Below are 23,491 nucleotides of genomic sequence, written 5' to 3'. Positions count from 1 at the left end.
ATATAATATAATATAATATAATATAATATAATATAATATAATATAATATAATATAATATAATACAATATAATATAATATAATATAATATAATATAATTAATAATATAATATAATATAATATAATATAATATAATATAATATAATCATTTTTGAATTGGACAGAATATTTCCCCTATTTGATGAATCTCGCATATATAGGTTTTCTCTGCAATGTATTACTTCAATGAGCTCAAAATTAATTAGTTGTTGGTATTAAAAAGAAAAGAAATAGGTTCATGACAGGCTGAAAACTCACATATACATGAATGTCTGTCCTCATCGAGACGATGCCGGCGTCTACAGGAGCACTGGAAGGAGCCGGCGCTGTTCTGACACAGGTGATCACATCCTCCATTTGCAGCCAAACACTCGTCTATATCTGTAATCACACACACATCTGGATCTAGATTCCTCAGTTTTTTTTCTCTCTCTCTCTCTCTCTCTCTCTCTCTCTGTGAATGTCGTACCATCACAGCTGCATCCATCAGCGTTCAGTCGATATCCAGCGGTACAGTAACACTCGTAACCTCCAGGATAGTTTGTGCAGTCGTGCTCACAACACGAGCTGCCGTCTATGCACTCGTTTATATCTGACAGACGAGAACAAGCATATATTTACCTCACATGGTTACTATGACTAAAACAGGAAATGGTCACATTAGTTTTCTTTACCGATGCAGGTCTTGTGGTCGACGTCCAGCTGGTATCCTTGGTTACAGCTGCATACAGGTCCACTGGTTGAATGTTCGCAGTGATGAGAACAACCGCCGTTATTATGATCACAGCTGTTTACAATCTCCATCTCGATACCTGAGAGTGAAAAACACACCCACACACAACACTGGAAATGAATGGGAAATGAATTTCATCAAGTGGAAATGTTTGGTACTGCTCCCAAAGAAAATCCTACTGAAAGCTATTTTTTTGAGGTATCAACTTCAAATTTGGAACACAACTTGTTTAGATTTACGACTTTGATTTCTCATAGAGTAAAACATGTTTTGTAAAATATTTAATATATAAATATATATTAATAAAATATTATAATAATAAACTTATACTTCTATAATTTTATTTTAATTTTACAAAATGTTAAATGAAAAACATTATTGAATTATATGAAGAGTTTATTTGCCAAAACAGATAACTTTTTTATATCATGTTATCATGCTTTTATTGTGTTTTATTGTGTTAGTTAGCTGTATTTTTATTTTATTTTATTTTTTTACATAATCAAAACAACCCAACTGTCGTTTGAGATTAATTGGAATGCACAATGAAAAAACATGATTTTTGCAAATTGTTAAAAATTGTTTTTGAAAATTGTTAAAAATATATAGTAGTGCTGTCAATCGATTACAAAAAAAAAAAAAATCAAATTAATTGCACATCGCGACTAATCACGATTAATCCCACCTAACATTAAAGTTTTTACATATACTGTTATATTGCAATAATTTCACATTCAATCTTCAAATCAATGTACAAACAACATAAAGACAGTATATATATTTTTAATATTTATTCAATGGCATATTTTATTTATTTATTTATTTATTTTTATCACTGAAGCCCAGTATCACTGATACCAATACTACTGATGTCTGAACTTGTTCTTTTTTCCCTAATATTTAACCACTGACTATAGCCATTCAGCATTACAGTATAACTGAGAGCTATCAATTTTAACATTTATTAGACTTTAAAAAATAACTTCTAATTTAAGTGAACTTCACATACAGTGGGTACGGAAAGTATTCAGACCCCCTTAAATCTTTCACCATTTAGCCATTTGCTAAAATAATTTAAGTTAATTTTTTTTCCTCATTAATGTACACACTGCACCCCATATTGACAGAAAAACACAGAATTGTTGACATTTTTCCAGATTTATTAAAAAAGAAAAACTGAAATATCACATGGTCCTAAGTATTCAGACCCTTTGCTGTGACACTCATATATTTAACTCACGTGCTGTCCATTTCTTCTGATCATCCTTGAGATGGTTCTCCACCTTCATTTGAGTCCAGCTGTGTTTGATTATACTGATTGGACTTGATTAGGAAAGCCACACACCTGTCTATATAAGCCCTTACAGCTCACAGTGCATGTCAGAGCAAATGAGAATCATGAGGTCAAAGGAACTGCCTGAAGAGCTCAGAGACTGAATTGTGGCAAGGCACAGATCTGGCCAAGGTTACAAAAAAAATTCTGCAGCACTTAAGGTTCCTAAGAGCACAGTGGCCTCCATAATCCTTAAATGGAAGACGTTTGGGATGACCAGAACCCTTCCTAGAGCTGGCCGTCCGGCCAAACTGAGCGGGGTAGAAGAACCCAAAGATCACTGTGGCTGAGCTCCAGAGATGCAGTCGGGAGATGGGAGAAAGTTGCAGAAAGTCAACCATAACTGCAGCCCTCCACCAGTCCGGGCTTTATGGCAGAGTGGCCCGACGGAAGCCTCTCCTCAGTGCAAGACACATGAAAGCATGGAGTTTGCTAAAAAACACCTGAATAAGATTCTCTGGCCTGATGAGACCAAGATAGAAATTTTTGGCCTTAATTCTAAGCGGTATGTGTGGAGAAAACCAGGCACTGCTCATCACCTGTCCAATACAGTCCCAACAGTGAAGCATGGTGGTGACAGCATCATGCTGTGGGGGTGTTTTTCAGCTGCAGGGACAGGACGACTGGTTGCAATCGAGGGAAAGATGAATGCGGCCAAGTACAGGGATATCCTGGACGAAAACCTTCTCCTGAGTGCTCAGGACCTCAGACTGGGCCGAAGGTTTACCTTCCAACAAGACCATGACCCTAAGCACACAGCTAAAATAACGAAGGAGTGGCTTCACAACAACTCCGTGACTGTTCTTGAATGGCCCAGCCAGAGCCCTGACTTAAACCCAATTGAGCATCTCTGGAGAGACCTAAAAATGTCTGTCCACCAATGTTTACCATCCAACCTGACAGAACTGGAGAGGATCTGCAAGGAGGAATGGCAGAGGATCCCCAAATCCAGGTGTGAAAAACTTGTTGCATCTTTCCCAAAAAGACTCATGGCTGTATTAGATCAAAATAGTGCTTCTACTAAATACTGAGCAAAGGGTCTGAATACTTAGGACCATGTGATATTTCAGTTTTCTTTTTAATAAATCTGCAAAATGTCAACAATTCTGTGTTTTTCTGTCAATATGGGGTGTTGTGTGTACATTAATGAGGGGGAAAAAATGAACTTAAATGATTTTAGCAAATGGCTGCAATATAACAAAGAGTGAAAAATTTAAGGGGGTCTGAATACTTTCCGTACCCACTGTAAACCCATTATAATAAATGTCATATTTAGCTACCCGTGCCCTTCAGCAAGTTGGAAATATACAGAAATTGAATAAAGTTATCAAACACTAAATTCTAAATTAAATAGATTAATCCTTAAAGCTACAAAAGTTATTGATTTCCTCATTTTTTTTATTATTCTTTGATTAACAGACATCACAGCAGCTGGGCAATTAGGTTATTTGGCTGCTATTACTTTAAGAGCTGCTGCTGCTGAACATAATGCAGATCTGACACGCATTTATTTTATTTTTCACCACTCTTTAACTTTTCTGACTCACTTCAGGTCTTAAAGTCTCTACTAATGAACTGACGAGTTGAATCGAGTGTGTTAGATGTGGGAGGACAGTTTTGAAAACCATTTCAGAGACATGCTTAAATGTAACTCATATAACAAATACTTGCATGCACAGATTTAAGGCAGCTTTAGTCACCTTTTTGGAAACTCTAGGACTTAACTGACGACATAACTACGACAATGCATGCACGTAGTTTCTTTCGCACTTTGATATGAAATGATCAAAGCTACAGCACACGCTGGCGCATTTGTGCGTGCAATTGAAGAGCACGCGTTACGAGCACAGTCCCGTTTCCGCGCTCATTTGACTAGCGCCTGTCGCTGAAGTGAAGTTGGCGTGCACGTCTTCAGTTTGATGTGGTTATTTCACACCATTCAACAGCATATATACACTCACAGATATACACCCACACTCTTGTGTGCGTATTTTATTTGCATATATATGTATATAATTCATTCTATTCTATAATTTACACTACAGATGATGAGAAACAAATTATTTAATGGCCTTTTCTTGTTTTGAGCACATTTAGTATGAGATGTGTTGCATGCGATCTCACAGGGTCGGTCCAGTCTCAGATCATACTCACGATAGCACTGCTTGCCATCAACACCCAGCTCATAGGCAGCGGGACACACACACATGAAAGATCCCCTGGTATTACGGCAACCGTGAGCGCAGTCCGCCTGGCCCGTCTGACACTCGTCAATGTCTGATGTAAAGACAACACACATACAAATATGTATGCTACAATTTAAAGATCAAAAGTATGCTACACTTTAAAGATTCACGAGTCCTTTTCCTCAAGTCAAGTCTGAAGTCTATAAAAATGTGACTCAAGTGCCCATCTCTGCGACATGATGACCATTGCTACATTAATTACATAAGCTTTCTATTCTATAAGCATCTGACACAAACTCTATAATCCACACTAAATATAGCTCACCATCCCAGGAACATTTTACCTTCACAGGTCTTGCCATCTTCAGCCAGCTGATAACCTGGACGACATCCACAGCGGGCCTGATCTCCATCCCTGTGGCATTCCTGAGAACAACCACCATTTCGCTCCGCACACGGATTCTCCGCTGATAACACAAGAACAGGCTGTGTCACAGCTTTACTATTAATGCCATTATTAGGTTGTTGGCACTAAGTGGGTATATCTCACAGAACCTGCCAAGAAAAAAAACCCTTATATTTCACCCCAAACTCAAAAAAGAAATTTAAAATTATTTAGAATATTTTTTTTGTTTTTGTTTTGTTTTTGTTTGTTTGTTTATTTTGCATTGTAATTATTATTTTATTTTAAAGAAAGTTTTAAAGACAGCACATTTTCTCTGTGAAATATATATAATGTAAATTGGATTTTACTTTGCAAGCATTTATATATCATGGCAGTATCTGTTATACTGCTATTAATTTATGCTGAAAAACAACATGAAAACCACACTATATTACTGTTTTAATTATAATTTGTGAAGAAAAGTTGCCTTTTTGTTCTCATGAAAAATGTCAGAATGCAAAAAAAAAAAAAAAAGATAAAAAAATAAATGGTCCAAAAATACAAAGACTTTCATAAATACATATATTATGTTGGGATGAAATGTGAAATAAAAACACTTTTTCTTCCTTTTTTCTTTCTCTTTCTAAATTTTATCTAATTATTATTATTATTATTATTAGGGGTGACCTGGACATGTTTTGCGGGATTATTTATCATATTTGCAAGACAAATGTCCCATCATCCTCATCCAGCTGCTTTGAATAACTCCTCTCACACACTCTGTGTTTAACATGTTTCTGTCTGTCCAACAGCTGCAGTGAAATGATCTGTCTGCAGCCAACAATTACACTTTTACAGAAACGGAATGGCAGAAATTATTCTGCAATCATGATCCTTCATCAGAGAAAGACATGTCTGTGTTCAACTTCAGATGACCTCAGAGACGAGACACAAAGACATGTCCCTGCTGAAGTCACCAGTTTGTGATATTATGTCATCAAGTGAATCAAAGGGCAACTTCATCCCAAAGACCAAAATCATATTTCCACTATATCTTCTGAGGCAGTTTTTGTGATTCTTTAGAACTTTAAAAGATGAAAACGCTCGACTTGAAAATACATTTGAACAATAAGACATTAAAAGGAATGCTTTATATTGCTTGTAGAGTTAAACCTCAGTTTAATTCTGTCATAAGGACACTTATCTGCACCTGGGAACAGAAGTTATCATGCATTACATGTCAATGATGTTTGACAAATGCTTCAACCTTACAGCAAACAGCTCCACTATGACCTGTTCATCAGAGCAAACACATTCATATCTGTGCGTGGAGATCATTACAGTCAAGTTTTATCTTTATTCATTGCTAGTGAAAGAAATTAAACTATTAAAACAAAATAAAACATAATTCTTTGCCTCATATTGACACAAACCTGAATGACTTTACGCTGAATGTCAAAAGTACAAAAAACACCCAAAAAAACACAGATGGTTCATAAAAGTACTACATATGACTTTCACACTATTTCAAGTCTTCTGAAGTTATATAATAACTTTGTCTTCACCAAAATTTCTTGTTTCAAAAGTTGTTTTTCACTGCAAAAATTCTCCCAATCCTACTAATGGAGTTTGACATAAGTGGTGTTAAACTTGGAGCATTTGTAGTGAACAATAACTTTTTTTTTTTTTTTTTTAATAGTTGCATAATTATTTCACCATTTCATGGTTTTGTCCATTTTGGAGCTTCATAGCTCCTATGTTTGTTGTATTGAAAGAAAAGGGATGGAAACTTTGCTTAACTACTATGTTTGTGTTCCACAGAAAAAAAAAAAAATCATATGTGTACACTGTTAAACAAATTTCACATCATATTCATCCAAACTGTAATGCAATTTTGACTACTTTTATGGTGCTTTGTCCATTATGGAACTTCAAATCCGCTAAGTTTGTTTTAAGGAAAGAGAAGCAGAAAAACTTTGCCTAACTTCACCGTTTGTGTTACCTCTGGAAAAATAAAAGTGTGCTTTGAACATGACAAATAATGCTTTTTAAAGGAACACACACCCTATTCTTTAAAAAAACATCTATTTGTTGGTTTTAATTGGAAGAGGTTCCATAATAACAAAAAAGTATAAAATAAACACGTCTCATTAGCTTGTAACACATTCAGTCTGTCTCCACCTGTGCTTTGAATTTTAATTTCACTTAAATCCCACTGTCAACAACTGTGATCATAAATATGTCTTCATGTTCATGCTACAATCATAACTCTGTAATGTTCATGGGAAAGTCCTGCAGTTGAATATCAGTGTGGACATACTCACATTTGCAATGTTTCCCGTCCACGTCGAGTCTGTAACCGGGTCGGCAGCGGCACTGGAAATGACCCGCCGTCTGCTGGATGCAGAAATGCTCGCAGCCGCCGTTCCCAACGCTGCAGGAGTGGATGGCTAAACACACACAGACAGACAGAATGACACACAGGTGGAGATGCTATGAGAAGACAATACTGGGCTGTTATTGTTCAATTTAAAGATCAAACGAGTCACAATAAAGGAAAGAGTCTTCGTGAAGTGTTTGACTCTAGCAGACCCCGAGTTCAAACGACTCCTGCTGCAGAAATATCAATGACTCAACCAACCAAAACATGAATGAAGGAACTCAGCGAAAATCACTTTAAACTTCTCAATTATAAATCAGTCTCTATAAGCACACATACAGCAGACAGATTCATGCCAGAAACGCAATTTATTCTGTAATAGTATTCTCCACTTCCATCCTCTGTCAGCTGTCCGTCATTCTCTCTTTCTCTCACTTTTTACCTTTAGAGGAGGACTGCACTGTACAATACATTATGTCAGTTAAATCAAAATGTTTTTCAGATGGTTACATCTAAATTAACTTGTTTTGCCAATGAAATTGTGGATAGATAGATGGGTGGGTGGATAGAACAATAGAGCGATGGATGGATGGATGGATGGATGGGTGGATGGAACGATAAAGTAATGAATGGATAGATGGGATGATAAAGCAATGGATGGAACGATAGAGCGATGGACGAATGGATGGATGGAACAATAAAGAAATGGATGGATGAATGGATGGAATGATAAAGCGATGGACGGATGGATGGAACACTAGAGGGATGGAGCGATAGAGCGATGGACGGATAGAACAATAGAGTGATGGATGGATGGATGGATGGAACGATAGAGTGATGGATGGATGGAACGATAAAGCAATGAATGGATGGATGGATGGAATGTTAGAATGATAGATGGATGGATAGAACAATAAATCAATGGATAGATGGAATGATAAAGCAATGGACGGATGGATGGACAGATGGAGCAATAGACAGATGGATGGAATGATAGATCAATGGATGGTTGGATGGAACGATAGAGTGATGGATGGAACGATAAAGCAATGAATAGATGGATGGATGGAACGATAAAGCAATGAATGGATGGATGGAATGATAAAGTGATGGATAGATGGATGAATGGATGGATGGAACGATAGAGCAATAGATGGATAGAATTATAAAGCGACGACGGACTGACGGATGGATGGATGGATGGAATGACAGAGCAATGGATGGATGGAACAATAAAGCAATGGATGGATGGTTGGAATTATAAAGCGATGACGGATTGACGGATGGATGGATGGAATGACAGAGCAATGGATGGATGGAACGATAAAGCAATGGATAAATGGATGAATGGAACTCAAGAGTGATGGACGGATGGAACAATAGAGCAATGGATAGATGGATGATGGATAGTACAATAGAACAATGAAAGAACAATGGATGGATGATGGGTGGATGGATAGATAGAGCGATACTTGACACACGGTAATTCACAGTTTTAATGGTCCTAAAAACAGGCTTCATTTCCTTTACGCCAGATTTGATGTCCTTTGATTTTGTGGTGAAACATGAGCCTGGGCACGTCTGGCTGTTTTACCGATGCATGTGCGTCCGTCCACGTGCAGTCGAGATCCAGCGTTACACTGGCAGTGATACGAACCCCTGGTGTTCACACACTTGTGCTGGCAGCCGCCGTTATGCACCTGGCATTCGTCAATATCTACAGAAGAACATAAACACACAATTTAATACTGTGTTATGAAACATTCATCAGATTCAGTTAAGGCCTGGTACCTGTACGTCTTTAATTCACCTCTAATTTCTGCACACAAAATTAGTTGGTTCAAATTCAAAACAGAATCTGCTTGCCTGGGAAAAACGTCTGACATCAGGAGTAAATAAATAATCAAACTCCTTTTGTTTAAACTAAAGCAGTAGATTACAAATAAACAAAGAGAAGTGGCCGTTTGTTTCACATGCTTACCATCAAAATAGAGAACAAACCACAAAAAAGAGAAAACAAGTACATTCACGGTTCACTGAAATGCTGTAGATTCTCAAACAGTTTTGTGGCTTTTAAAGCTACACTGCCCACTGAGATCAGAGCTAATAGAGTCACAGTCTGTTAAGAAAGACACTGTTACTGCTCTGAGATCAGCTTTTTCTATTCCTAAACTGAAGTGTCCTCCCATGTTGCTTGACTTTGTGAGTGTAAACACGGGAAAGGGAAGGAAAAAGGAAATAGGTCCTGTGATAGAGTCAGATGGTCATAAATTATATTTTTATGACCATCTGACACTATCACAGGACCAATTTCCTTTTTCCTTCCCTTTCCTTTCCTGCCGACTGACCGACCGACAGACAGACAGACAGATAGATTAAATGAATCAGTTAAAAAAGAAACATTCACTGACTCATTTGAATCATTGATACGTCATCTCTTATGTTTCAAAATATTTAATTAGATGCTTTGATTCATCACTGTGATTTAACTCACTTATATGAATTAAGATTGTATTACACTGAAAAAGTTTGTTTTTTTTACATTGAAAAAGGACATTTCAATGTTCTAAAAAATATTAAACAGATTTTTGGAATATTTTTTTACAAGAAAATCTTTATGCTACAAACTTTCGTATTTAATTCAATGCATTATTCACCATTTCTTTGTAATTATTTAAAAAAAAAAAAAAAAAAAAAACTGGTGCAGGATTTACTACTTGCATTTTCACTCAGAAATTGCTAGTAAATTTCACAACTATTTACAAAAAATGGCAAGTAACAGATTGAATTAAACTAAATTCTGAAGTAGAAAGACTAAAATAGTACTTTCTTATAAAATATACTCCATTAATCTTTTTTTTTAACCCAACCTGGAAAAAAATAAATAAATAAATAAAATAAGTTAGTTTAAATTCATCAGTTCACATTGTTCCCACCTAAACGTAAATACACTATATTTGAAAATAAATATTTTTAAAGGAAACGTAGTGGATGGATTTTTACCACAGCAGGGTGATTGTGTACACACACTGCTGACACGTAATTGTGTTTAAAAACAATACAAACGTGAATTTTGCATAGTAGGTCCCCTTTAAATAAGTAAGCAAATAAATTAATATTTATAATTTCTCAAGACACAAGCAACATTTACTTTAATATACTTTAATTAATAATATAAAGATAAGATAGCTTTTATCTCGAAATACGTTTCTGTCACATTTTTGCTGCTTGATTCAGAGTAAGCAAACATGAAATTCAAATGCACAGGCAGTCGACTCTTGTTGATTTGACCATAAAGATCATGAGCAGATTGGCAGGCCACTCCTGAGGGTGTCCTCTCCTGCTAAGAGGAAAAAATCCTAAAAATCACTCAGTTACGACTTTGTACATCTATACGATCTCACAGCAGGTCTCTTTAGCATGTACACTGCTTTCTCTCCAAACAAAACCTGCGAGATGCTGCCAACACAAGCGCCACTGACTCCAAAATGAACAAATGAGCTGTTTTCGAGCGACCTTTAACCTCTAATATACTAATGACCAGCTTTGTGTTTCTGTCACCTCATGACATCACCGCAGGAGATATTTTCATTGGCCGGTTTTCCATTAATAGCTGTAATTCTCTAATAGGAGCCAAATGGAATATACAATTTTCCTTTACAAAGATTCATGTGCGAGTTTGGTCAAATCAAGGTTTGAAAGTTTGACTAAAGAAGTTATTTAAATCTGGTAACAATCTTGTTATATACTTCACCAGCTGAGCTCAATTTTGAGTATTCGTGGCACTATAGGATAGCTGGCACTGAACAGTACATAAAGTCAATTGGTAATGGGAACCAGCCGGTTGTTTACCTACGTGGAATCTTAATTACTGACTGAGATGCCAGGAGGCCTCAATAATCACAAGCTTCCTGCAAAGCATGAAAATATTTGTTTAAACTGTGTTGCACAAATTTAAATAGGTCATTGATTTATTTGCATTGTGTCATTATTTCAAAGAAAATTGAACACATTTTCTCACCAATTGTGCTGACTGTAACAGCAAGACAATATGAAATACAAATTAAAATTTAAATAATGCATAAGTATTTCGCAACCCAGTCTCATAAAAATATGTACATGGGTACTTTTCTGTAGCACCGTTTTTAAGTACCTTTCTGCACGTTTCATAGAGAAATGTCCACTGAGTGGCGCTAAAACACGGGTTCAATATGTGTACCCTGGCACGTTTTTATTACGTTGATATAGGTATGTATTGCTGTGTTTTTATTACGTTGATATAGGTACATATTGCTGTGTTTTTATTACGTTGCTTCAGGTATGTATTGTGGCAGTTCAGAATTCAAATATCCGGGGACTGTCGGTAAAAGTTAATGCTCTATCATGTTGGAAATATGCCCTACACCAAACTCAACCCTAAACCTACCTGATAGTGTTAACAAACGCAAAACTGATATAAAAACGCATTTGTTGATGCAACCGTGCCACTTGAACTTCCTTATACACAGATTTTAACTGTTTTGTCAAACCGTAGTTACACAGGATTCGAACCAGAGCTCCTCAGCTCTCAAGTACATCTCCGTACTCCGTGAGCTACCGAACAAACCTACTGCCTATGAAAACCCATAAATATGAAGCTGGATATGTGTGATGCTAACGTTCAAAAGCATCAGTTTTCAGTCATAACAAAAATTACGTTTTATTAATCGAAACTCTGTAAATTTGTGTGAAAAGGAATAAAAGGTGTTGGAGTTTTACTGCCTCTAGTGTTCATTTCTTTTGGAAACTGCCGTGATATGTACTTATTGGTATGTATTTCGCATCTCGAGAAAAAGTACCCCCAGGTACATTTTTTCCATGAGACCAAGTATTTCATGATAGTATGCCAATTTAAATAAAAATATTTAAAAAAATAACTATTTTAATGAGAATTTGAGGAGAAAACATTTTACTTTTATATATTTTTTTAATATTTTATTATACTTCTAAATGTGATGAAAAAATATCAGAATGCAAAAAACATAGGAATAATATTTTTATATATATATTTATATATAAAAAGTTTCCATACGCCCTGCAGAATCTGCAAAATGTTAATTATAATAGCAAAATAAGAGGGATCATACAAAATTATTTAGTACTGTCCTGAATAAGATATTTTATATAAAAGATGTTTACTTACATTTATTTATTTATTTATTTGTTATGGTTGTCCTGTTTGTACTGAGCAGTTAAACTGTACGCTGTTCTTCAGAAAAATCCTCCAGGTCACACAAAATCTTCTTCTTTTGCATATTTGATCCCTTCCCAGCAGTGACTGTATGATTTTAAGATCCATCTTTTTACAATGATGGCAACAGAGGGACACATATGCAACTCATACACAAAGGTTTAAACACTGATGCTCCAGAAGGAACCACAATGCATTACAACCTGGGGGTAAAGACTTTCTGAATTTTAAGATCAGGTTAACCTATACTTATTTTGTCTTCTGGGAAACATGTAAGTATCTTCTATAGAATATGAAAGGCAGTACTAAATGGGAAAAAAAAATTGACATTTAAAAAAAATAAGAAAATATTACACATCTGCATCCTATATCTAGAGCAAATCTGGGCATAGTTTGAGACAAAACTGCGATCTCTTTTGAATCTTTGGGGAGATATTTAAAACTTTCCATTTTCTTTCCAATGTTAAGAACATCAAACAAACCTGGAACTGAATTGATTTTCTGAACAGTTTCTTTTGATATTTAATTTCCCACTGATGTGGCATCTTTCAGCAAATCACCCCAGATTCTGGAAAGCACAAGCAACAGCAGTCGCCAAAACACAACATCCACCAATTTTGCTGATTTCTGCAGCCCTAAGAACTCCAATATCTGGCTTGGTTTTTCAAAGGTTAGTTCTGGTTCATCAGTCACTTGAATCAGGGTAACCCGCACGCTGGAGTAATACTTCAACTATGCATGCTGATTCTGAGCCACCGATTCATGCCTGTGCCAGAAAAGTGTCTCCAGCCAGGAAAGCTGGCAGACCAGAGCTGACTTTCCATCTACACTGCTGTTTGGTTTGGGTTTTAATTAAATTACCAAGAAATGTTTCCCCACATTGGTTTGGCTTCTATTGGATACTCTGGAACTCTTAACAGTGTTTATAGATGTAGCTCGAGGCGACCGGCACGCTGAGTCAGCGAAGGAAGTTCCTGACTGTGTTCTGCGCTGATGACAGACGACCTTATACTGTTAACAAGATGTTTTAGTACAGTGACAACTGTGACATTTTAAACATGCTAATAATAACTGATGCTTGCTAATAATTTTACTAATTGAGAAATCAAAACATCTTAGAGATTTGCTGGTGGGTTGTGGCAAGAGCCACTCACATTCTTCAGAAATTCTTCATAATTTATATGTATTTTAATTTCAGACAAAGATAATATGTATACAGTGTTGTGTGTAATGCATTACTAAGTAACTAATTACTGTAATTTAATTACTTTTCCCTTGAAAAAGTAAGGGATTACTCTTACTTTTTCTGCAATTTAATTACAGTTACTTCTGATTTAATTGCATTAAATACTGTATAGACAATAACACAATTCTACACAAAACAATAGTGTATTTAACATCTAAATTTTACATCTAATGTTAAAATGTATGTCTCTAATGTAACCTTCTCCTTTTAAATACTCTGGACAGTTCAAGAATAATTTATGCAATTTTATATTATTTATTTGAAAGAATTAAAAGATAAGACATATCTACGAGCTTAATAAAAATGCCCTGCAATTGAACTTTTAGTATACTAAACTGAAACAAATAATTTTGTACTTAATGCACTTTAATTGGGTGGAAGTAGTGCTGAAGTCCAGCTAAAGATATACTGATTGTGCTAAAGTGGAACTGTTGCAAGTATACTTCAGGTACACTTTAAATATCTTGCATTTAAAGACTGATATTATTCAAAGATAAATCCTCGTCAATAGTGATATTAAAACACATTTTAGGCTTAATATTAAGAAATGAGCATTGTGCACAAGTAGTACTCCAAATAAAGTTTAATTATAATTTTTACATCAGTAAGTCTCAAGCGATATTTAATAGATTTGAACTATAATTAGTATGAAATAAATGCATTTGAAATATATTACTTTTTTACTAGGGAAATAAAAATGACTAATAAAACTAACAAAAGCACATAAAATTACTAAAAAATTATCTAAAATTAAAACAAAAACTAAAAATACAAAATGTAAAACTAATTCAAAATATTTAATACAATTATATATAATAAATGTAGAAAATAATACATATAAATATTACAAATATTTGGAACACCTATTTCGTTATATTTCTTAACAATACAGAAACTATTACTAGACACTAATGCAGAACATCTCAGGTGGAAGTCATTGGTTTAAATGGACCAATAAATGTTCTCACCTGGTTTCTGGTATCCCATAGTGAATCGGTTGTGTCCATGGAAACAGTTTGGCCTATGGCAGTGTCTCAAATGATTCAAATAGCCAGAATAATAGGCCAGATCAGCTGGATGAAAATTAAGCCCAATACACACGAGACAAAGCATGAACCAGCCTGTCATGATTTACCAGATATTGATTCATAAATACCTGACTATATGTCTATGATTGAAAAAGTAGCAAATGTCTCATGAAAGTTCAAGCAGTCTGAGAGGGACGGACTGAAACAGCAGGTTTTATTCCCTCCCTGCCTGTGAAAAACCCTTCAGCTGACGCTCTCTCTCCTCCTTTCATGTCTGCATCTCATGTATTTCACAACACTTATGCACAAATGTAATCATTTTGAGTGGTATTAATTCTACTCTTCTAATTTTGTCTACCATGAAGTCATATAAAAATATTAAAATTGATTGGCTCTCTAGACTACTTGATTCTGATTTGATAATTGCTGTATTCTGTGGCCCAATATTTTTCTGATAATCATTTTTATTTACATAAATAAAATATACATTATATACCTGTGCATGAAGCCGCCAGAGTTTCAACCAAACCGCTGCAGCCTTTATATTCTGGCATTCAAATGCATATAAAATATGTGAAGCAGGATTTGGTTTAATATGAAAGAGTTACAAGATCTAAACCATGTGTAGGATGAATACAAATATCTGAAACATCAGAAAGATGAATAAATCTCGCAGTGGCATTTTTCAGATGGATATGAAGAACCAGAGAGAGAAACTGTCTCTTGTGGCCAAACACATTATATACACATAATGAGAGGTCTATATACAAGCAGAGAAACTGGGTTAAATTTGACCAAATTCCAGCATTCTTAAGTGTATTTAAGGATTTTCAGAGTCGCATGAGTTAACCAATGATTAGACTGTGGCATTAACTAACATAATAAATACGACATATTCTATCTATCTATCTATCTATCTATCTATCTATCTATCTATCTATCTATCTATCTATCTATCTATCTATCTATCTATCTATCTATCTATCTATCTATCTATCTATCTATCATAGTAATGCTAATAATGCTACCAATTGTTCTGGAGGTGTAAAATAATTGACAGAGAAGATCTCTGCATTTTGCAAACCTGTCTCTGAAAATGCTTCCTAAATAAATTATTAGGCATATTTTCCCTAGTGAAAAATAAATATACCAAAATGTATTTGAAATACATTTTTCATGCTACGTATTCTACAAATACATTTAAATATTCATGTACTTAATAAAAAATACCCTGTGATTGTACTAAATACTAAACTTGTATATTTAAAGTCTGCTAAAATGGAACAACTAATTTTGTACTTAATGCACTTTAATTGTGCGGAAGTAGTCATGGAGTCTAACTAAATATACATTGAAGTATATTTGATTGTGCTAGAACTATTGCAAGTATACTTCAGGTACACTTTAAAGGGGTCATATGGTGCGATTTCTATTTTTCCTTTTCTTTAGTGTGGTATGTAGCTGTTTGTGCATGTATAAGATCTGCAGAGTTACAAAGCTCAAAGTCTCCCAGAAAAGGATTTATTCTATCTAAAAGAGAAGGCTGATCCAGACCGGGCTAAAACGCTTCATGAAAACACGCCCCCACATGTCAACGACATGATGTGGTAATATTTGCATAATGCTGCCCAAATGTTCACGCAAAGAAAGAAGGCATGGTTTCAGTAACCGCAGTAGTGTTGATGCAGCCATGTCAGGGAGACGCTGTGTGTTTCTGTTCGAAAGCAAAAGCGCTTTATTTGGCCTTCCGAAAGAAGATGCAATTAGGAATCATTGTTAAGATTTGTTTACAACAGAACAGCACAACCCAAATGTTCGAATTTGTGCAATGCATTTTATGGACAACAGTTTTGTGAACCTAGGAAGCCTGGCTGTGCACAAAGGCTATTTCTTTAAAAAAAAGGTCAATTCCGACTTTGCTATGACAATCTGGCACTTCTGAATCAGCGACTGTAAGTATGTTTTATTGTTTAAGTATTTGCTATTGACTGTTCAAATGCAGCGTTTTGCGCAGAATAGAGTAATGCGTCGTTCTTACGATTACATGTGCAGAGATGAATTTATGCTTACAAACATAACATCCTCTGTTCTCTGCTTATAACTGGCGGCAAGAAGATATCAAACAGAGATGCGTGTTCTGTTTCACACTGACTGGTCGAGCAGAGCTGAAGCAACACTGATGCATTTGTCATGTGCAACTGTTCAGACAGTTCATATTGTTGGCAGTTCAGTTATCTTATCCTGAAAATGCAGATGACCAAGCTGATCGATTGCAACCAACTTTGCAAGCACGACTTGAGCAGTAGTTTCACAGGGGTGTGTGTGTGTGAGAGAGAGAGAGAGAGAGAGAGAGAGAGAGAGGAACAAGTGTACTGCAAATACGAGCATCATCACTGTGTCTGTCACGCGACTCTGTTCCCCTCTCGGGCTTGAATTGATGGTAAAACTAAGGACATTATTAACTGTCTTTATATTTACTTTGAAGCTTGCGTCGCGATTATGGTAAGGGGCGTTAGATTTCCAACGCGTGCTTGTGGTGTTTGGCCAATCACAATGCACTGGGTCAGCTGGCCAATCAGAGCAGACTGTGCTTGTCGGAGGGAGGGGCTTTGGAGAAAACGACGTGTTTGAGAGAGGTGGGGCATAGAGGAACTATAATAATGTACAGTATTTGAAAAATAATGTGGTTTTTGAATATGAAAGCATGTCAACATATTCTGTTACACCAAATACATAAATAATGATCTTTAAAAACAGTATCTTTAAAAATAGCATCATATAATCCCTTTAAATATTTTGCATTTAAAGACCGATATTATTAAAAAAATCATACAATCTTCATCAATAATGATATTAAAACACAAGTTGGGCTTAACATTCAGAAATGAGCATTGTGTAAGTAGTACTCTAAATAAAGTTATTATATATATATATATATATATATATATATATATATATATATATATACACATTTTATAAGTAGATCTCAAGCGATATGTCAGTAAATATATTAACAGATTTGAACTATACTTAGTATGAAATAAGTGCATTTTAAATATATTACTTTTTTTACTAGGGTTATTTGCATAATAGTGAATGTCCTGCATCTCAGTAAAATCAGAGTTCTAGATTTTTGCATGAGTTTCCAGGTGACGTTCTTCTCCAAGTAGGAAGTTGTACATTTTGATCTTTATAGCTGAATGGATCAAACAGGAAATAGAACCCACATGCAACTGGTTTGACTGGTATTCTAGTGAGAGTGCCATCTTTGCAGACAGCATCTGTCTGCTGAGAAGCATCAGTTGCATAGAAACAGAGAGAGAGAGAGAGAGAGAGAGAGAGACAGAGAGAGCGAGAGAGAGAAAGAGAGAGTGAGAGAGAGGAGAGAGGATGGGACTCACCATGGCAGGTCTTGCCATCCTCTTTAAGTTCTTGACCTGCGGGACACTTGCAGTAGAAACTGCCGATGGTGTTACAGCAAAGAGCTTCACACCCTCCATTGGTCTCTTCACACTCGTTCACATCTGACAGTGAGAGAACAAACACATTACAGTCTGAACTACAGATGCAGATTTGCAACAGTTTGGACAATTGTTTCCAAATGTTTACAATTTGGAGACACGTGAACATATTCATACAAACCAATTATGAAACTTATAAGCAATTATAAACAACCGTATGCATGAGGGTGAATTATGACCAAGTGACAGGACTGTTTGCTAAATTAAGCATCACTATTACTATTGCTAAAAGTATAAAAAGCTACTTTATAAAATAAATAAATAAATAACATATCAAGTCTATTATTCATCTTTTTTGTATGTAGAAACATGGAGTAAGACTCACAAGCTTGTTGCACAGGTCAAATAAGTTCTCAACAAGTACTTATTGCTGGAAATTCATTGCCATAATAAAACATAATATACTTTTTTCCATCTTTCCATCTTAAAAATGACTTAACATAGTCATAATAAAAAGAGATTTTGCCCATGACAGTCTGCTGCCAATTAATAAATCATATGTGTAATGAAAGACATATTTAGCTGTTCTTCACTTTAACAGGATTTGACAATAATGTTTTTTTGATTATATAATTGAAGCTACTGAAATCTGGACCGCCAGTTGAGTTTTCATGGGAAAGTGCTCAACAGAAAGCCATCACATTGGCCGTTTGTCAGTTTCCATATATTTTTACTCTATGAGCACGTTGTTGCTTATAATGTTTGGTGCATTCTGGTTATGAGAAAGTACAAGTACACATGTGTATATAACCTGTAGATATAGTAAAAACATTACACTTTTCCAATTATGGTAACACTTTAGAATAGGGAACATCTCGGTTACGTATGTAACCCTCGTTCCCTGAAGGAGGGAACGGAGACATCACGTCAGGTGACTGATGAATTGGGATCTCACTTAGAGAGACCAATCCACTTCGAGTGTAACTAAACGAGCCAATGCACATTGGCATGCGATTATTGCATCCAGCTGACGCTGATCACAGCGTGAGTATAAGTAGGCAGCAGATGCAGCGCATATTCAGGTTTTCGCTGAGGAGCCGAGCCGGTGACCCGGCCGCTCAGCGGTGGTACAGCAGCCGTGGCGACGGGACGTGACGTCTCCATTCCCTCCTTCAGGGAACGAGGGTTACATACGTAACCAAGACGTTCCCTTTCAGTCGGTCACTCCGAGTCACGTCGGGTGACCGACGAATTGGGATCCCTACCAAAGGGCCACGGATACTGCCCCTTCCAGTGTCTTGTGGAAGCCTCCTGCGCCCCTACTTTTTTTCTCGACAGGGTCTACCAACGGACTCTCTGGAGCAGTTTTAGCAAGCCGACCCGAAACCGGGGTCTCTCAGTGCTTCTACCCGTTTGAGGTGAGAACAGAGGAGGAAACCGGTTCCACACGGAGGCCATAGAATCTAGCGAACGTGTTAGGGGTCGCCCAGCCCGCAGCTCTACAAATGTCTGCCAGCGAGGCGCCACGAGCCAGCGCCCAGGAGGATGCAACACTTCTAGTAGAGTGAGCTCTCAACCTGAACGGGCAGGGCACACCCTGTGCCTGATAAGCCAGGGTGATGGCGTCCACTATCCAGTGGGCCATCCTCTGCTTAGAGACGGCATTCCCCTTCTGCCGGCCTCCGTGACAAACAAGAGCTGGTCTGAGGTCCTGAAGCTTTGACGGGACAAAGCAAAGCTAGGGCTGGGTCTGCCTCCTCCGAGGGCAGCGCTTGCAGGCTCACCACCTGGTCCCTGAAGGGAGTAGTGGGAACCTTGGGCACATAGCCAGGCCGGGGCCTCAGGGTTACCTGGGCGTCTGCTGGCCCAAACTCTAGGCACGAATCGTCGACCGAAAATGCGTGCAGGTCCCCTACCCTCTTGATGGAGGCCAATGCAAGCAGGAGCAGAGTCTTCATTGAAAGAAACTTCAGCTCGACTGTCTGCAAAGGCTCGAATGGGCCCTGCTGTAGTGCTCTGAGTACTAGCGACAGGTCCCAAGAGGGTATAGAGGGGGGCCATGGGGGATTTAACATTCTCGCCCCCCTAAGGAACCTGATGACCAAGTCATGCTTCCCCACCGACTTCCCTTCCACGGGGTCGTGGTTGGCAGCAATCGCAGCCACATAGACTTTAAGGGTGGAGGGAGACAGCCTTCGCTCCAACCCTTGCTGCAAGAAGGACAGCACGACTCTGATCGGGCACTTCCGGGGGTCCTCTTGGTGAGAAGAACACCATTCGACGAACAGGTTCCACTTCAAGGCGTAAGCATGTCTTGTAGACGGCGCTCTCGCCGAAGTGATGGTGTCAACTACCTCCTGGGGTAGGTCACCTAGAACCTCCGCGTCCCGTCCAGGGACCAGACATGAAGTTTCCAGAGGTCTGGACGTAGTCAGTAGATCCTTCCTCAGAGGAATCTGCCAAGGAGGGGCTGTCACGAGGAGCATCAGTTCCGGGAACCAAGTCCGAGTGGGCCAGTATGGTGCCACGAGCAGGACCTGCTCCTCGTCCTCCCTGATCTTGCACAGTGTCTGGGCGAGAAGGCTCACTGGGGGAAACGCATACTTGCGAAGGCCCCGTGGCCAGCTGTGTGCCAGTGCGTCCGTGCCGAGTGTTCCCTCGGTCAGGGAGTAAAACAACTGGCAATGAGAGGTCTCTAGAGAAGCATACAGGTCTACCTGAGTGAGTCTGAAACGTCTCCAAATCAGCTGGACCGTCTGGGGATGGAGTCTCCACTCTCCTGGGAGCGCAGCTCGTGACAGCTCGTCGGCTGCCCGGTTGAGCAAGCCCGGAATGTGAATGGCCCGAAGCGACCTCAGATGCTTCTGACTCCAGAGGAGGAGGTGGCGGGCGAGTTGCGACATGCGACGGGCGCGCAGACCACCTTGTCGGTTGATGTCCGCAACGGTCGCAGTGTTATCTATGCGGACGAGCATGTGCTTGCCTCGTAAGCGCATCTTGAGACGATTCAAGGCCAGGCGTACTGCCAGCAACTCTAGGCAATTGATGTGCCAGTGCAGTTGGGGGCCCGTCCAAACCCCCGACACTGCATGCCCGTCGAACATTGTCCCCCAGCCGGTGGTGGAGGCATCCGTGTAAACCACAGCATGCCTGGAGACCTGTTCCAGGGGCACTCCTGCCCGGAGAAACGAGAGGTCTGACTACAGGGTGAAGGTTTGGCGGCAGGCCGGTGTGACTCGGACCCTGTAAGTGACGCGTTGCCACGCCTAACTCGGGACTCGGCCATGGAACCAGTATTGAAGCGGTCTCATATGAAGCAGCCCCAGCGGTGTGACTGCCGCTGCAGCTGCCATATGCCCCAGGAGCCTCTGAAATTGCTTCAGTGAGACCGCCGTCCTGCTCTTGAACGTATTCAAGCAGTTCAACACCGACTGAGCACGTTCCTGTGTGAGGCGTGCTGTCTGGTTGACCGAATCCAACTCCATACCGGGAAAAGAGATCCTCTGCGTCGGGGAGAGTTTGCTTATTTCCAAGTTGACCCAAAGGCCCAACTGGCTGAGGTGCCAGAGCACCAAGTCCCTGTGTTCGCACAACTGGTCCTGAGACTGAGCCAGTATGAGCCAGTCGTCGAGGTAGAATGCGAACGCCCTGTTCTCTCAGGGGAACAAGGGCTGCCTCCGTAACTATCGTGAAGACACGGGGCGACAGGGACAGCCTGAAGAGCAGGACTTTGTACTGATATGCCGGTCCCTCGAACGCAAACCGCAGGAATGGCCTGTGGTGCGGAAGGATCGACACATGGAAGTACGCGTCCTTCAGGTCGATCGCTGCAAACCAATCTCTGGGACGGATGCACCCGAAGATGCGTTTCTGCGTGAGCATCTTGAACGGAAGTTTGTGAAGGGCCCTGTTCAAGACGCGCAGATCCAAGATTGGTCTCAACCCACCGCCTTTCTTGGGTACAATGAAGTGAGGGCTGTAAAACCCCGTCCTGATATTGGCTGGAGGGACCGGCTCTATCGCATGCTTCGCCAGTAGGACTGCGATCTCTGCACGCAAGACAGGAGCATCTGCCGCCTTCACTGAAGTTAAGTGGACGGCCCTGAACTTGGGAGGACGCCGTGCTAACTGATTCGCATAGCCGAGTCTGATGGTCTGACGGAGCCAACGAGATGGACTGGGAAGCGCTAGCCAGGCTCCCAGAAACAGCACAAGTGGCACCAACGGAGTCACCGACGTACCCGCGGTGGGGCAGCGAGGGGAACGCAGGGACCCGGCTCGGGCGTCTCATTGCAGGTCCGAAGCGGGGTCAGTGTGTGTGCAACACCAACCTGCGTTCTGGCAGAGGGTGCGTTCTCGCACTCTCGAACCGCCCACAGCTGCTCACTGGCGAGAGAGGGGGATGAGTGTGGTATGGTGTTGGTCCGTCCATGACTCTCCATGCCCTTTTGGGACCCAGAGACAGAGACAACCGCCTCTTGTCGAAGTTTGTCTTTTTTTTTTTTTTTTTTTGAAACAAAAGATTTCTCAACCTGGCCCTCCTCCTGGGGAGGGAGAGGTGCATCCACCATCTCCTGAAGCAGTTCCCTCTCTCTCTGGGTTGCCAGTCCCGGGCCTCTTGCTCTTCAGAGCATCGCCACGTTTGACGGGGTCCAGGGCGGCCTGCCTACGCCCAGCTCCACGGCGCCACTTCTGGAGGCTGCTGCGGATGCGGTGCGGGAGCGGAGGCTGACGCAGGGGGCCGCCCTCAGCGGCGAGCAGGCTGGGGCGCTGCAACCGGCGGACGGGTGAAGGCAGCAGCTGCCCACCGGGGCAGGACATGTTGGATCGCCTCAGTCTGCTCCTGTGCAGCCGAGAACTGCTGGGCCACGTTCTTGACTGCGTCACCGAAGAGGCCAGTCTGGGACACATGTACCTTGAGGAACAGAACTTTGTCGGCGTCCCTATGTCAACCAGACACAGCCAGAGGTGGCGCTCCTGGACCACAAGTGTGGACATCGCATGACCCAGAGACCGCGCAGTGACCTTCATCGCTCGTAGCGCGAGGTCAGTAGCAGTACAAGCTCTTTCAGAACTTCCGGATCGTGACCACCCTCGTGCATGTCCCTCAGTGCTTTTAGCCTGAAGAACCTGCAGTAATGCCGTAGCGTAAAGTGGAGGCAGCTTCTCCACAGGCCACATAAGCATCGCCGGACAGACCAGACGAATACCTACAGGCCCGGAAGAGGAGGCACGGTTTGCCCTGCTGGGTGGAAGAGGTATTAGGACACAACTGCATCGCAACCGACCCCTCCACCGGGGGACCCCCGTATACCCCCTAGATGCACCCCCATCGAGGGCGGTGAGGGAGGAGGATCTAACAGGTCGGTTTCTGGCAGTAAAAGTTGCCATCCACGACCTGGTAAGCACCCCATGCACCTCCGGGAAGAGAGGCACCGGGGCAGGGTGCTAAGAACCAGGACAAGCTACCCT

At 39.9% G+C, this 23,491-nt stretch overlaps 1 protein-coding gene across 7 annotated transcripts in view; it reads right to left on the bottom strand.

Moving 5' to 3' along the window:
• The window catches only part of megf6b (multiple EGF-like-domains 6b), a 100,658-nt gene that overhangs the window by 24,290 nt on the left and 52,877 nt on the right, over positions 1–23,491 (bottom strand). For 6 of the 7 annotated variants that reach the window (XM_058791601.1, XM_058791599.1, XM_058791598.1 and 3 more), the window contains 8 exons: positions 17,960–18,082; positions 8,649–8,771; positions 6,999–7,124; positions 4,634–4,756; positions 4,258–4,380; positions 712–849; positions 507–629; positions 296–418 (listed from right to left, as the gene is read on the bottom strand). In XM_058791601.1, coding sequence (XP_058647584.1) covers positions 296–418; positions 507–629; positions 712–849; positions 4,258–4,380; positions 4,634–4,756; positions 6,999–7,124; positions 8,649–8,771; positions 17,960–18,082 — 1,002 coding nt within the window. The remainder of the gene's footprint in view (positions 1–295; positions 419–506; positions 630–711; positions 850–4,257; positions 4,381–4,633; positions 4,757–6,998; positions 7,125–8,648; positions 8,772–17,959; positions 18,083–23,491) is intronic. The other variant, XM_058791600.1, reaches the window with a different exon arrangement.

This window comes from Onychostoma macrolepis, chromosome 11, assembly GCF_012432095.1.
Source record: "Onychostoma macrolepis isolate SWU-2019 chromosome 11, ASM1243209v1, whole genome shotgun sequence".
NCBI lineage: Eukaryota > Metazoa > Chordata > Actinopteri > Cypriniformes > Cyprinidae > Onychostoma > Onychostoma macrolepis.
The sequence above is the reverse complement of the archived record's forward strand: the minus strand, read 5'-3'. Positions and strand labels throughout refer to the sequence as shown.